General features: G+C 34.0%; 1 protein-coding gene across 5 annotated transcripts in view; it reads left to right on the forward strand.

Moving 5' to 3' along the window:
* ERBIN (erbb2 interacting protein) overlaps positions 1-15,888 on the forward strand; it is a 152,695-nt gene that overhangs the window by 120,274 nt on the left and 16,533 nt on the right. Inside the window, exons 22-26 of one of the 5 annotated variants that reach the window (XM_012462252.3) lie at positions 7,486-7,629; positions 11,091-11,210; positions 13,862-14,068; positions 15,213-15,305; positions 15,785-15,859. In XM_012462252.3, coding sequence (XP_012317675.2) covers positions 7,486-7,629; positions 11,091-11,210; positions 13,862-14,068; positions 15,213-15,305; positions 15,785-15,859 — 639 coding nt within the window. The remainder of the gene's footprint in view (positions 1-7,485; positions 7,630-11,090; positions 11,211-13,861; positions 14,069-15,212; positions 15,306-15,784; positions 15,860-15,888) is intronic. The other 4 variants (XM_012462253.2, XM_012462254.3, XM_012462255.2 and 1 more) reach the window with 4 other exon arrangements.

Here is a 15,888-nt window from a genome sequence, read left to right on the forward strand (position 1 = left end):
AATTTCTACATTTCTGACCTACTTAAATTCAGTTAAGTGTTTCTGTGGCTCTAGAGTGGCTTAGCAATAGTTGGTTAAATAACTAATGCTCCTGTTCAGTTTATAATTTTATGTGTAGGTACTCATCTGTTGAAAGGAGTTAAAAATGTAAATACAAACACACACAGACACACACACATTTATAAATATATATATCCTTGTAAAACGAATGTGAATGCCATAGTCATGTGGCCCGAGTGTACAAGGCATGATCTTTCTTTACGATTTAACTTTATATTTACTCACTAGATTTTACCCAAGCATTATCTTTCTTTACTTATTAAATATAAAATGTGTTCTTCTTCTTTTTTTTTTTTTTTCTTAAAGACAGAGTCTCGCTCTGTTGCCCAGGCTGGACAGAGGCGTGATCTTGGCTCACAACAACCTCTGCCTCCCAGGTTCAAGCGATTCTCCTGCCTCAGCCTCCCAAATAGCTGGGTCTACAGGTGTACGTCACCACATCTGGCTATTTTTGTATTTCTAGTAGAGAGAGGATTTCAGTCTGTTGGCCAGGCTGGTCTCGAACTCCGTACCTCGTGATCCGCCTGCCTCAGCCTCCCAGAGTGCTGGGATTACAGGCATGAGCAACCATGCCTGGCCTAACATGTGTTCTGCAACTTCAATTAGCCATTTAAAAAAATGTCTTAAGTAAAATTTTCAGAAATAAATGCCTAAAATATATGATTTGTATTTCATATAAGTTAGCATGAAGTGTCAGCCTATAATTGTTCTTTTTAGTGCAGTCCTCACAACTTTAAATAAACTTTAAATTGGTAAACATCCATAAGCATTAGGCTACTTCATTCTCATCTATCCATTTTATTTCAGCTAGTAATTCTGTACACACTGTTGAGGCTATCTGAACTTGTGTGCTTTTTCTAAAGCACTTGGAAATTTCTTAAGCAGGTGTGTTTTATAAATAAATTTCTGGTGATGGTGTGAAACTAGATTTTAGAGGCTGTAGTCAAAGAGATTGAGTTATGATGCCATTTAATGATCTAGATAAAAATGAAATTTGAACTGTTACCAGTGGAGTTAAGACAAATGAGTTCAAGAGAGAGTTCTGAAATAGACTTTACAAGAATTTACAACAAGAATTTACTTCTGATTGAATATTCCTATAATCAGAAAGGAAAAGGGATAAAGCTTGAGATTATTGTGCCTTGAATGACTGGTTGTTGGGAATGTCTTTAGCTGTTACTGGGCATAGAGAGAGGAGTAGGAGATTTGGAAGAAGGGATGAGTTCGGTTTTTATGTTCTGTGTAGTTTACATCTTATATGGCTGTTCTCCTACTTCTTTCATGTCTGACAGAGATATACCTGGGTAAATAAGAAGCAAGTAGTAACTATCTCATTGTTCAGTGTGCCACTCAGCTTTTTTTTAATTGCCTAAAATATTTACGTATTTTGAAATTCGTGGTACACTTTCTTGAAGAGTATGTGGCAATAGTTTCTCAGTTGTGTCCACTGGTAATTTAGAGGTGTGAATTAGTTGATTGAAACTAAAGAGAAACCTTGTGAGAAAAGAAACAGGTCAAACTGTGCCTGAACACAAATCTGCAGCTGATAACTCCCATTTCCAAGGATATCACACTTTGAAATTATGAGGGGTGCTTCTCTCATCATATGCGTGCCCAGACTCCCACCTTCCAGACTACTAGTTGACTACGCTATAGTGTATTCTAGATCATCTGTTGGGAAGCACTTCTAGCAAATACCAAAGTATATATCCTGCCGTTACTGTAGCTCTACTATATTCCTTCTAGGGTATTTTATTCTCCATGTCTTTCTTAAATGTATGCTATGTGTGCCTCTCAGTTCTTAAAAAGTATTCATATGTGAGACTGCTTTTACTTAACGTATGTGAAAGTTTTATTTTAAATGGATTCATATGTTTTATAAACCACATTTTTAAAAGAATTTAAATTTTTAAAGAATTTTTTACTTTTTAAATTTTTTTCAAAAAAGCACTTAGAGAGACATTGTAGTCTAACATTTCAGAATCCTAGCTCTGCTGCTCAGTTAGCTACTTGGACAAGTAACTTTGACTTTCCTTATGTTGGTTACTTCATGTGTATATTAGGTGCAATGAAAGAAGCTACTAGGATTGTTTAAAAACTAAATGGGTTAATACATGCAAAGCACTTAGAATGGTACCTGGCATATATAACTAATTGCTAAATAAGTGTTTATGGCTATTATCTTCATCCTCATCATCACCATCTTTTAAATATAAAAAAAAATTATCAGCTGATTAAATTTGTTTTAAACAATCAAATCCTTTATTGTGCAGTAGGTTATTTTATGACAGTAAAATAATTGTGTTTTTCTTAAAATTTTAAATATAGTTCCTAATTTTAAAATATAAACAGACTTCTTATGTCAAAGATTAGGGTCTTTTTAGAAAGTGAAGATAGTCTCTGTATGTTTAGATTGTAAAAATTTGTTTTAAATACCTATTTATCAAGGATGATGATCTTGAATAATATTTCTTTTATATATATTTATCTGTCAAAACAATACCAATAAAGTGTCAATAGAGACATTCGTATTTATACATACATACACACACACAATAACAAAAATAGAAATTTCAAAAGAAATTTCATACTTCATGATTTCATTATCAGTCATTATCTCTTGTTCAGAAAGTTATTTCATAATTTAGGAAATAACTGTGGTTCAAAAGATGAAATTTTAATTATATGCGATGAGATTTGGGGACTTTTTGATAAATTTCTGAAATGTTTTCATTTTGAAAGATAAAATGGTATGACAAATGCAAGAGTAGTCACAGAAGATGGGCTTATTCAAGAAACAGTGCTTTTTGAAAAACAAAATTTTGATAAATAGGATTAAGATTAATAGGTAAAGATAAAAGTTATATCAAGAAGGAGTTCTGAGAGCAGAGAGAGGCAAAAAGTTCTACCTGGTTGAATTAGGGATTTATTTTGAGAACATTTGATTGTAATAAAGTTTGGGCCACATTATGGATATTAGAAAGTCATAACATGTAAAGTTCAGTCTAGTCTTAGTATTTACAAAGTGCCAGAACTAGTGCCAGAACTATCACTGTAAAATTACCTTGCTATACCAATGTTTTTCAATTCACATGAGTCCTGTGTGGTATTTTTATTATCTCATTTTACCATAAGCAAAGTAATTTTCCCAGGATGATGTGTGTTATGTAGTGGAGAGGAAACAACTTTAAAGCCTATCAGAAGAATTTCAAGTTGACACAATAAACAATAGAAAGCCACTATTATTTCTTGAGCAGACAGAGTATTTTAGGATCTCTTTGGGAAAAGGGTTCAGGATGAATTGATAAGAAGTAGTTTAGGTAACAGTTTCAATAATAAAACAGCCAAATAACGGATACTTAAGCTAGGGTTTCAGCTCTAGTGGTGTTGAGTCTGAAAAACACTTGGGTTAAAAGTATTTAGTTTTAGGGAATTGAATAAGAAAAAATATTCAAGAGGTAGCCAAGGTTTCTGATTTGGGATATTTGGTCATCAACCTTATTTATTTTATTTTATTTATTTTTTAATAGAGACAGGGTCTTGCTATGTTGCCCAGGCTAGTCTCAAACTCCTGGCCTCAAGCAGTCTTCTCGCCTCAGCCTCCCAAAGTTCTGGGATTACAGATGTGAGCTACCATGCCCTGCCAAATGTTTTTTTAAAAAGATCCGGTAGTTAGGGAAATGAAGTCTTAAAAGCATTGTGGTATAGTATAAAAGTTTGGCAAAAAATTAACTTAGTTGGTTTTGAAGATACTGAATTTGATGTGATGATCGTGTGTGCAAGTAACATGGAACACAATCTGATACTACAGTTAGTGATGCAAATTTGAGATACAAACCATGTGATGAGTGAATTTTTCTAGGCAGTAATTATGTGGGATAAGAAAAAAGTGTGTTGTTAAGAGATACTGGAAAGATATATTGTTTTAGGTTAGATAATGTTAAATTGCTAAGATTGCTAGACATGCTTATTATCCCAAAGAACAGTCCATTCCAATTCAGTGATACGTACATACTTAAGATTTCGGTATCTTTCCCCATCCTGCCTATCATTAACTGCTAGAAATTTATTATTTTAAGGCAGGATGGTTTGAATAACTAACTTGTACCTAGATTTTACCTTTGTTCTTCCTTTAACCTAGGTCAGTGGTTTTCAAACTTTACTATATGGGGTCTATAAATAAAACTGTATATTCTAAGTGGTTTCAGAGATTTTCAAAGATTCATTTTGACCTGTGTGTCTGTGTGTGTGTATTTTACTTTGTATGTGAACCAGCATCATTTATTTATTATCCCATTTTGCAATAAGGAAATTTAGGCACAGAATAATTAAGTAATTTTCCCAGGATGATATATATGCTATGTGAAGGAGAGGGAACAGCTCTAAAAGCTGGTCGGAAAAATTTCAAGTTGACCAAATAAAGTGAAGCCACTGTTACTTCCTGCGTAGATATAGTACTTTAGGTTATATAATGTTAGATATGGTTCGTTTGAGTTGTCTGAGAGTGGTTTAACATGATTCTACCCTATTCACCTAAAAATAATTTTATTCAACAAAAATAATCCTTAATGAAGCATAATTTGAGTAATTTGCCAGTGAAAATTAGCTCTTTGTGTAAGTCTGTTGTGGGGGGATACTTTCTTTTCATATGTTCAAAAAATTCTAGTATCATGTAATGTGGTTCTGAAAATTGTCCCTGTTTTATTTATAGAAGCTACTTTGTACTACATTCATGCTCTTAGGCATTAGATATAGTCAAAATGTATGGGCATTATAAGCATATTGTAAGTGCTACATACATATATTTACTAATTAACTAGTTTAATAGCAGCAGGATTTAGACTCCAAACTTCAAAGCATTGGTTCAAAGTGGTAGAAGATGATGGAGAATCTCTATTCACTCCTTTACACCCACCATCTTAATTCTGATGGCTAAGTAGACAATTACAGATTTTCCCTGGGGACTTTAACAATGCCTGCCCTACCTCATGAGATAAGTCCCCAAATTAAAAGCTACTTTGCTCAGCTGAGAGTAATAATAATCTGTTGAAGCTTAAGTAGTTTTTAGACCTTTTAATAGTCACCCCTCTTACCTCCCACTGCCAAACAAACAAACAAAACAAAAAAAAGCAAAACTGTATCTGGAACTCAAAAATAGAAAGTAGCTGTCACCTTGAAAATCTCAAAATTAATTTAATTCAACTAATAAGCAAAATTTGAGAAGGAATAAGAACTTTTTATTTCAAAGTTGAATGGTTACTATCAGCATTTACTAATATTCTTTATGAGAACTCAGATAATATGATTAACACAACATGGTAAGTGTTACATTCACTTTTTATTATGCAACTATCAGTATGTAATGAACAACGTTGCTCAGGACATTATGCCTAGCATTTAATTGAGCTCTGCACAATGTGTTATGACAGGGAGCAGTTTTATGTGGATGTCTGTGCACAAACCTGAATTTAAAACCAGACCTCTTTTGAGCTTCAGCCTTATTTGTCAGTGAAATATTTATAGTAAGCTCATATGTTTGGAGATGACAGAGAAAGCTTTTCTGCAAATATGTATATCATTAAAAGGATTAATCAGGCCACTTGAGTCAATAACACATTAAAGCTCTCTGGATAACAAATATGTGTGTCTGTTATGTATGTATGCATGAATGATTTTCTTTTTTATTCCAATCAAATGTTTATGAAACCTCCAAATTGCCTCTACTAAATCATTATCTTTGTTGAAGTGATTTGGGAAAATGCAGATCTGGGCTATAAGTTCAGCTTTTTATTTAGTCATTACTTAATATTCACAGAATAACTGGAAAGATATGTGGTAATTTTATAGATCCTTTCCTTTCTGGAATCCTGTAATGTTTCTTGGTATTAGATGTCAACTTCAAAATTTTGAGAAGGAATATATTTGCTAAGAGTAATACAGAAATGCTTGTTACGATATTTCTGTATTTCTTAATAACAAGTCATGCCCAAAATGTGGTTTCTCCAGTTTGACCATTAAGCCCTCAGTACTCAGGGACATGACTAAAAGCACTCACATGAAAGAACAGCAGTTCAGGAAACTGGGAATAAACAAGTGGAACAGTGGGAATCAGGCAGTGCATTTCAGGCAGTTCTGGGATTAGCAATTAGGTATTCATATGAACTCAGTTTGTGAGAGGATTCCATCAATGGCTCTTCAAATTTAAGCAGCCAAGGCCACCAACTCCTAAAATACAAGATCTTTAATACCAGTTTATTTGAATGGGGAAAATTTGCTTCTCATTTTCTTCTTCTTGTAATTGTAGAGCAGCAGGAGCATTTTAAAAGTTACATCCACCAGCCTGGGCAGTGTGGTGAGATCTTGTCTCCATGAAAAATAAAATTATCCAGGCATGGTGGTGCACACCCATGGTTCCAGCTACTCAGGAGGCTGAGGCAGGAGGATGGCTTGAGCCCAGAAATTTGAGGCCAGCTTGGGCAGCATAGCAAGACGCTTGTCTCTTTAAAAAATAAAATAAAAGAGGGTGTATCCTAAATTTGTGTATGTTAAAACTATTTTCTATTGTAAGATATTTTTCTAAATATGGAAGATAATTTTTAGAAATTGAAATGTGGTCAGGCACAGTGGCTCACACCTATAATCCTAGCAATTTAGGAGACTGAGGCAAAAGGATTGCTTAAAGGCAGGAGTTTGAGACCACCCTGGACAAGTGTGGTGACACCTCGTCTCTACAAAAATAATGATAATTAGCCAGGTGTGGTGATGAGGACCTATAGTCCTGCCTACTCGGGAGGCTGAGGCAAGATCATTTGATCCCAGGAGTTTGAGGCTGCAGTGAGCCAGGAGCATGCTGTTGTACTCCAGACTGGGAGTCTACCTCTTAAAAAAGAAATTGAAATGGTATTTTTACAAATACATTTTGTGCTGTGGTATGTATATTTAAATGCTCAGTTTAATATGTTAGAATTTTCATCAAGTGAAATAGAATCTCTAAAAATTCATTTGACTTAGAATTACTGGTTGTTGGTAAAATTTATCTTTAGATAGAGAAATTAGTTTATGTTCTGTGTATGACTTTAGATACACATACACTGCATATGGTGTCAATTCCTATTTTTTTTGGCATATGTAAGATGTGTTAGGAGTAAAGGAAATAGCATTCTAAAAGCAGTTATATGTCTGTACTTTCTTCCTTTGCTTAAACATGTGAATGGTTCTATTTACACGTAATTTGTGTATATGTGTATGTTGTCATGTAAATACATGGTAAATGGTTCCAATTTCTTTCAGTGGCTCTGAAAATTTAGTGTTGCATGATACTTCTCTGGTTTTGGGGTTACTTGTGAATAAGTCTACGTATATAACATGTCTTGTGGATTTTGCATGCTACACTAATCTCTGTTAACTCTGTCCCTCTTTATTCAGAGCATGCTGTCAAGGTCCTTTAATTCCAATTTTACTGCTGTAAGCAGTTTTCACTATGGCAGCTCTAGGGATCTGCATGGCAGCCAGGGCAGTCTTGCCTTGAGTGTTGCAGACGGAAGAGGTTCTGGTGGGCACATTTTTCGAGTGAGTACCTATGTTAGACCAATACTTTTAGCTTGTAGAAGAGAAAACCCAAAATTTTAAGTGTTTTAATGTTTCCGGGAAACACTTCTAAGTGTTTTAATGTTTCTGGGTTAGAGTAGAAACCTTGATTTCCTCTGAGTTCTTCCATGGCTTCGTTCTAAATCATTCTTCAAAGCTGATATAGTCATTATCTCTTGAGTTTCTTTGGTCATAAAATAATGATATAGTTAGCTCTTGTTTATGCAAAAAGCAGTGAACAATAGGAATAACTGAGAAATTTTTTTTTTTTTTTTTTTTTTTTTTTTTTTTTGAGACGGAGTTTCGCTCTTGATACCCAGGCTGGAGTGCAATGGCGCGATCTCAGTTCACCACAACCTCCGCCTCCTGGGTTCAGGCAATTCTCCTGCCTCAGCCTCCTGAGTAGCTGGGATTACAGGCACGCGCCACCATGCCCAGCTAATTTTTTTGTATTAGTAGAGACGGGGTTTCACCATGTTGACCAGGATGGTCTCGATCTCTTGACCTCGTGATCCACCCGCCTCGGCCTCCCAAAGTGCTGGGATTACAGGCTTGAGCCACCGCGCCCGGCCGAGAAATTTTTAAAAACTATTGTTTGTAGTATTTTTCCTTTTAATATTAAAATTTTCTATTCCTAACTAAAGATTTTAAGGCTATGCTATACAGAGAGCTGTTAATAGGGAGGAAAAATTTTAATTCTAGCGATTGAGAATTGACTGAGAAAAAGCACTACCCTGAACTAAGGTTAATCATAATTCACTGAGCATGATTAACTGTGAAGCTGTAGAAATTGTAATAAGTATCAATGAAAAGACAAAACGCCAGTCCTTTCTTACTCACTTTTTACCATATTTCCTTAGTAGTGAAGAAGAAAGATTTATTATTTTAACCAAAATTAAGTGTGGGGATGATAAAAAGGCAGAGAAAGAGAAAGAACAACTCTGGCATGGCCCTGTTTTAACATTTTTTTCCCATAACAACTTGAAGTGGTAGCATGGTCTCTAAAATATTTTCTTCTACCCCTCTCCTTCAATCATGAAAAGACCTTTTTCTCTGTAATAACCCTATTTTGTCCCTTCCTTATAGTTTCCATCTGAATTCTTTGCTTACTTCTGGGTCCTTCACTTCTACCTGAGCTATGGTACCTCCCATTTTAATATATCCCTGGCTTTGCTCTGTGGTGTTCTGGACTAGGACCAATCTCCTGGATTATCTTTGCTCTGGCTGTACATGACCTAGACCCTGTCCTTTGTCACTTGCCACCATGTGATTCCTATGCTATTAGAGTGGCAGCAGTCATGTTGAAATCTCCCAGTTTATTTTATGTTATTTGTTTATTTAGAGATGGAGTTTCGTTCTTGTTGCCCAGGCTGGAGTGCAGTGGCACGATCACCACTCTCTGCAACGTCCACTTCCCGAGTTCAAGCGATTCTCCTTCCTCATCCTCCCGAGTAATTGGGATTACTGGCACCTGCCACCACACCTGGATAATTTTTGTATTTTTAGTAGAGTTGGGGTTTCACCACCATTGGCCAGGCTGGTCTCAAACTCCTGACCTCAGATGATCTGCCTGCCTCAGCTTCGCAAAGTGCTGGGATTAAAGGCGTGAGCCACTGTGCCCAGCCAGGAACCACCCAATTTAAAATATGTGAGAGAAGGGTGATAATTATCAGTCCCTCATTCCAGGAGTCCATGGGGGTAAAGATCGGTGGCTTTTATTAACTCAAGGGTAATCTTTGCCATTTATCTCACCTGGAATAATTGTATTTTCCAGATACTTTTATAGTAACATTTGTGCGTGTTTTTTTGTTTTTTTTTGTTTTTTAATTCAGAGCCTTTTGAGTTCATTGAATTTTACTTTTTCCTTCATGGTATGCTTGTTCTTTAAAAAAGTAGATAAACATACATTCACACTTGAGTTTAAATTTCAAGCTAGAGCTAAATTCATTATTATGTATTCTAAAAGCACATCTCAAAAAGGGAGAAGGAAAATAAAGTATCCATTGCATAAATACACAAAATTAGATCAAACCACATTAAAAATTCTAAGCCATGGTTTGAACTAACTGCATATGATAGATCTGTTGCAGATATAATTTCTATGATTAAATTAGAAATCCTTTATATGTATGCTGTAATATAACAAAGTAGATTTTAGATTAGTTTTTCAATATAATGTAGTTTGCATTTCTTTGTTGCTAGCTGTAAATTGTTTTGAAAGTAACAGTAGTGCTATTTATCACAATCTGTTTTGTTTTCTAAAATACATCTGGGATGTTTAGAACTAAAATTGAAGTGAAAAACATATGTGTCTTGCTTCCTGGCGTATTTATAATAAGAAATGTTCAGAGGCTCTGTGCAGTGGCACACACCTGTAATCCCAGCACTTTGGGAGGCCAAGGCAAGGAGGATCACTTGAGCCCAGGAATGTGAGATCAGCCTGGGCAATGTTGGGAGACACCCTGTCTGTGACCCCTCCAAAAAATGAGAAAATTAGCCAGGCATGGTAACACCACACCTATGATCCCAGCTACTCAGGAGACTGAGGTGGAAGGATTGCTTGAATCCAGGAGGTCAGGGCTGCAGTGAGCCGTGATCACACCACTGCACTGCAGCCTGGGTGACAGAGTGAGACTCTGTTTCCAAAAAAAGAAAGAAAGATTGATTCAGGGAAAGTGAGATTGAGTCTGTTTTTCCCCTAGTTTGGTAAAGTATAATACAAGGATATTATTTGGCCTATAAAGATATTAATCAGTTAATTGGTTTTAATAGCATTTCTCCAAATCAGTACTTTGGAACTATTGAACTAATATCAGTGTGGCAGAATTAAGCTAAAGCAAATTTTATATTAATTTCACACCCTAATCTTATCCCAATAAAGCAAATTTTATAAGACTGTAAGTGTATTGGTTCTGCTCATCATTAGAATTTAGGGGGGAAAAATATCCCATGTTTTACTGTTCTGTTAGAAGAACAGCAGTTAAATTTTTTTTTTTTTTTGCCAAAAATCTTTTTATAATGCTCAACACAAGTGTGTTTTAGTTGGTCTTAACATTCAAGACTCTAAACTTTGATTAATTAATAACTACATTTATTGCTCAAAGGTGGCAAAAGCTAGGTTTTACTGTAAATAAAACCCTAAAAGGAAAAAAGAGCAAGCAGAAGAATTTGTTTTCTACATGTGTGTATTGTACATAAATAGATTAACAATATATTTTCATATAAGCTTTTCATACATACAAAAACAAACATCTTGCTGTGTACCTTTGGAAGAAGTGAAAGATACTAATTGATGGCAGTGATGATTGCAATGTTTGATTTGGGTTTTCATCTTTGCACTATTTGGCAATATTTTGTCCTAATCTTCTCTCAAGTGTCATCATTTTGGTTTCATATCTTAAAGAACATTATTTGTTTACTTTTTATTTCCTGCTCATTTGAAGCATCCCCAGACATCCAGTCCAACAGATCCTTGTCAAGATGGTATATTCATTTCAGGACAGCAGAACTACTCATCAGCCACAGTTAGTCACAAAGATGTTCCTCCAGACAGCTTGATGAAAGTAGGTGCTCAGAGAAAAAAATTTAGTGTCTGTGAGCTTTCTATATTTTGCAACTTTTGGAGTAGAAATATGTGCTTTAGCTGAAAGTACTTTTTTGAGGGCTTTCCTCCCTTGATTAGTAAGGATTTTTAAAATATCAGAAATACAAAATAGAATTTGACCCTGTCAACTTTATTTCCCAGTTTATTCCATAATTTTTCCATGCTGGAGAATTATTTTATTTTTGCATTGAAATTTCTATTATATTGTACCACCTATTTATTTGATCATTTGAATCAAGGCCTTTTTGGTATTCCTGATAGTAAAACTATTTGGAGAATTGAAGATGAAGTTGTGTTAAATTCTTCATTCTAAGATCTTTTATTATTACTTAAGTCAAATGTAATTGCTTCAAATATACTTAGAAATCATCTTGAAAGACTTTTGTATATGGTAGAATAGATGGTGGTTGTGTTGTATGGCCAGTGCCAGAGAGAGAATTTTTTACTATGCTTCCTCAACTATTCTTTCTTATTTTCCTGATTCCATGCCTCTAGTATAACCAGATATAATTAGGAAGCATAGTTATCTATTACATAAAACTTTTCTGTTGCTCTTCAGAATAGCCACCTGATCATCTAATATATAAGTTCATAAGGTTCTATTATTTTACCCTTTTATCTTTTAATTGAGCTTTGTCATCCAGTTTTTTTTTTAAATTACATTTTAAAATACATTTAGTGGTTTAGGGTTACTGAGTTTAATACTTTTAAATTTCCTGAGCCATCTGCTAATTGTAGCTTAATATATTCCATGTGTATGTTTAAGAATGACGTAGGCAATACCAAATATCTGGTGTCACAGAGTCTTAAGGCCAGTAGTAATTATTACCTGGATTTTTCCCAGGAGAAAGATACTGAATTTGCATGCAGGAATAAATGGTGTAAACATAGACAAAATCATGGGCTATTTGCAGAATTGTGTGTAAGTAATAAAGCAACAGCACAACCAGTTAATTACTCATGGGCAAACGAGATGCATTAAATCTACAGTGATCAAGTAATAAACAGGTTTTTTTCCCCCAAAATGTAGGGCTGATATAGCACTTCATTTTTCTTCTCTCTAACCAATATAAGATTTATCATAGAGTAATATCCTTCTGTCCTATCACAAAATAAGCATTTGTGTTCCCAGACTTCAGAATTTAAGTTCTCAACAATAACACAGGTTAACAGTGAAATAGAATGCCTTGTTTAAAAAGTACAAATCTTCACCAAAGCTAAGCTACTTTGTATCTTTCAGCAAGGTTCACCAAGAAAAGCATGCAGTTCTGAAACTGTTGCCATATCTTTCTCCAAACTTTTCTACTTTTGGGTAATTTAGGGAAATGAACCTCAACTGTTTCCCTCATAGTTTTCCCATAATTTCCTTGTCGATGAGATTTTCTTTTTCTTAATAACCAACAAGAAAATTATATATTTTTTTCTACACAAAAATCTTTTTATATGCAAATATTTGTAGTATGACTGTAACCTCTTTTTTTTTGTTTGTTTGTTTGGAGATTGAGTCTCACTCTGTCACCCAGGCTAGAGTGCAGTGGCATGCTCACAGCTCACTGCAGCCTCAAACTATTGGGCTCAAGCAATCCTCCTACTTGAGCCTCCCAAGTAGCTGGGACTACCGGTCTGTACCACCATGCCTAGCTAATTTTTTTTTTTTAAGAGATGAGGTCTTGCTGTTTTGCCCAGGTTGATCTTGAACTCCTGGCCTGAAGCAATCCTCCTGTGTAGGCCTCCCAAAGTGCTGGGATTATAGGCATGAACTACTGCACCCCACCTCTTAATTTTAAAGATAGATTCCTCATGGTACCGAAATAAGCTATTCGCCACATTTCTACAAAGCTGATTTTAAGTCAGGTTTATTTTCTAAAAAAACGGGAGACATTAAAACAAAGATAGTTCTTTAACAACAACAAACCAATAATTTCAAGTTTTTTGTTTTTTGCTTTGTGAAGAATAGGGTAGAATGTCAACATTTAATTTTCGTGGCTATTAGTCTATGGAATTATTTAGAGATTGTAAAAGTTTCTAACATACACACAAGAAATAAGTCAGTTTTCTACTACATAGATAGCTGAATTGACTTGTTAATTTTGGAAAGGAGGGAATAAAAGTAGAAAAGTATATTCAAATTTGCAAAGAATTTTACCACAAAATTAGTTTCTTTCTAAAGAAAAACATCAGCAAATGTACCTTTTGTGTATGTGTGTTTGATTTAGTATGAGAAAAGATACACATCTCATAGATTGGCTTAAATTTTAAAATTTTGACATACTATGTGCCATTTTAACATATGGTTACTGTAAGATCTAAGAAAATACAAATATTGCTCACAGAAAAGAAGTAATTTAAAATGTAGATATGATGTACTTCCGTTTGAAAGCTTAAAAAGTGAATTTAACAACAAGCACTCAGGAAACTTTAGAATTAAGATATTAATAGCTTATTTCTTTTAAGGTTTAAAATTATAGAAAAATAGTAAGTGGCATGGTATTCTTTGACTTCTTAGAATGTGAAAACTCTAGTGCTTTTGTGATGCTCCAAGAAGAAATCCAAATATTTGAAATAAGACATTATTATTGGTCATTTTAAGATACTTCATGTTTTTCTTAGATGCCTTTGAGTAATGGACAGATGGGCCAGCCTCTCAGGCCTCAGGCAAATTATAGTCAAATACATCATCCCCCTCAGGCATCTGTGGCAAGGCATCCCTCTAGAGAACAACTAATTGATTACTTGATGCTGAAAGTGGCCCACCAGCCTCCATATACACAGCCCCATTGTTCTCCTAGACAAGGTCATGAACTGGCAAAACAAGAGGTAAGAATAATCAAGACTATTTGAAATATGGGACTAAGCTTTTTATGTATTTTTATAGGTTACTTAATTATTAGCAATAAATCCATATAGAATTTTAACATAGTTATTACCGTTTTGTTTAAAGTTTTACTTTTATGTTACATTTATAAGGTGTTAAACTTGGTAATTTTTATTTGACTTTGTGATCATATAGGATTTAGTATTTTGGGCCTGATTTTTTTAGTACAGTTGCTTTTCCACAACTGGTTGATACTCCAGTAGTCAGACATTTCTTACGAATATATAGGAGACCATTAAGCTGAACTCGTTCTGTGACACTTAAAATCTTAATTCCTTAGATTTTGAAATTTGACTACAGACTTCAAACTACTTTGAGTATTTAATATTAAAAGTAATTAAAAAGCGAGCCACACATTCATATGTCTTGATAGTTATTAATAACATGATCAATAATATTAGAAAGGTAGAGATCAAATGGTTTATTCATTTTGGTTGTCTCTGGTGAAAGGGAATGTTTCATTCTTGCATCTTTTTTTATAGCGTGGTTATAAAAACTATCAATTGTTCATATTTTAAAATCCCAGCTCCTTTGAAGCCTTTAAACAGATTCAATAAATGAAGAGTTGATATCACAAAACCACCAATGGATCTTTTAGATATCTTATGAAACAAGCCAGTAAACAGAGATACTGTGTAATTTAGATGTCCCACAAGTGTAAACTGATATATATGTTTTGTTTTTATGTACTATGTCATTAAAAATCTCTGATGTCTAAAAAGTAAAACGGTCAATATTAATTGATTCCTTATCCTCATAGACAAGCAATAAAATTAGGAGCTACCTATGCAACAATCTTGCATGTTCTTCACATGTACGCCAAAACCTAAAATGCAATAAAAAAAAAAAAAATAAGTAAAAATTAGGAGCTATGCTTTATATAATCCCAGCTCTGCCTTTAACTCACTAACTCATTAACATAATATTCTATGTTGTATTTCACTTCATCTGACCAAATGTTTATTTTTGATGAATTCTTATTTATGTTTGTGTGGACATAATCCATCAATATTTAAATATGGATGTTGTTGCATTATAACTTTTTCTGAAATAGTAATGGTTTCCTTTATTTTCATATTAATTCAGATTCGAGTGAGGGTTGAAAAAGATCCAGAACTTGGATTTAGCATATCAGGTGGTGTCGGGGGTAGAGGAAATCCATTCAGACCTGATGATGATGTAAGTTTTCTTTGTATATTCTCAAAACATCTATAAAGTTTTATTTACTAATTCAATATTTCTTATATGTAAGTGAAAATCTAATAGATGTTTATGTAAGTCTAGGTAAACATCACCTTGATTCCCCTTGTTATTGCTTAGCTTTCTGTTTTGTAATTTGGTAAGTTCAAGTTAATTGAAGAAAAGCAATTTAACCAAAAACTTTGAATGTTTATGATATTATCAAGTGATTTTTAATTTTCTTAATGCTTTTTCATGCATCTATTGAAGTAATTTTATTACTTTAACAAATATCACTAAAGGCAGAATTACTAGGGGTAAAAATAACTAGTTTGTCACAGTATTATTCAGAGAAGTCGGAGAAAACTCGTACCATGATTCAAATATTTGCATGATGTGGTGGAAAAATTGCTCCTTGTTACTCTGTTATTTATACATACTGTTTTTAGTTAAATAATTATTATTTTTTGTTATTAAAGGGTATATTTGTAACAAGGGTACAAGCTGAAGGACCAGCATCAAAATTACTGCAGCCAGGTGATAAAATTATTCAGGTAATTAAAATAAATATTTATTTATTTAT

The sequence above is a fragment of the Aotus nancymaae genome, unplaced genomic scaffold, assembly GCF_030222135.1.
Source record: "Aotus nancymaae isolate 86718 unplaced genomic scaffold, 86718_ANA_hifiasm-v0.15.2.pri h1tg000014l, whole genome shotgun sequence".
In the NCBI taxonomy this organism is placed as follows: domain Eukaryota; kingdom Metazoa; phylum Chordata; class Mammalia; order Primates; family Aotidae; genus Aotus; species Aotus nancymaae.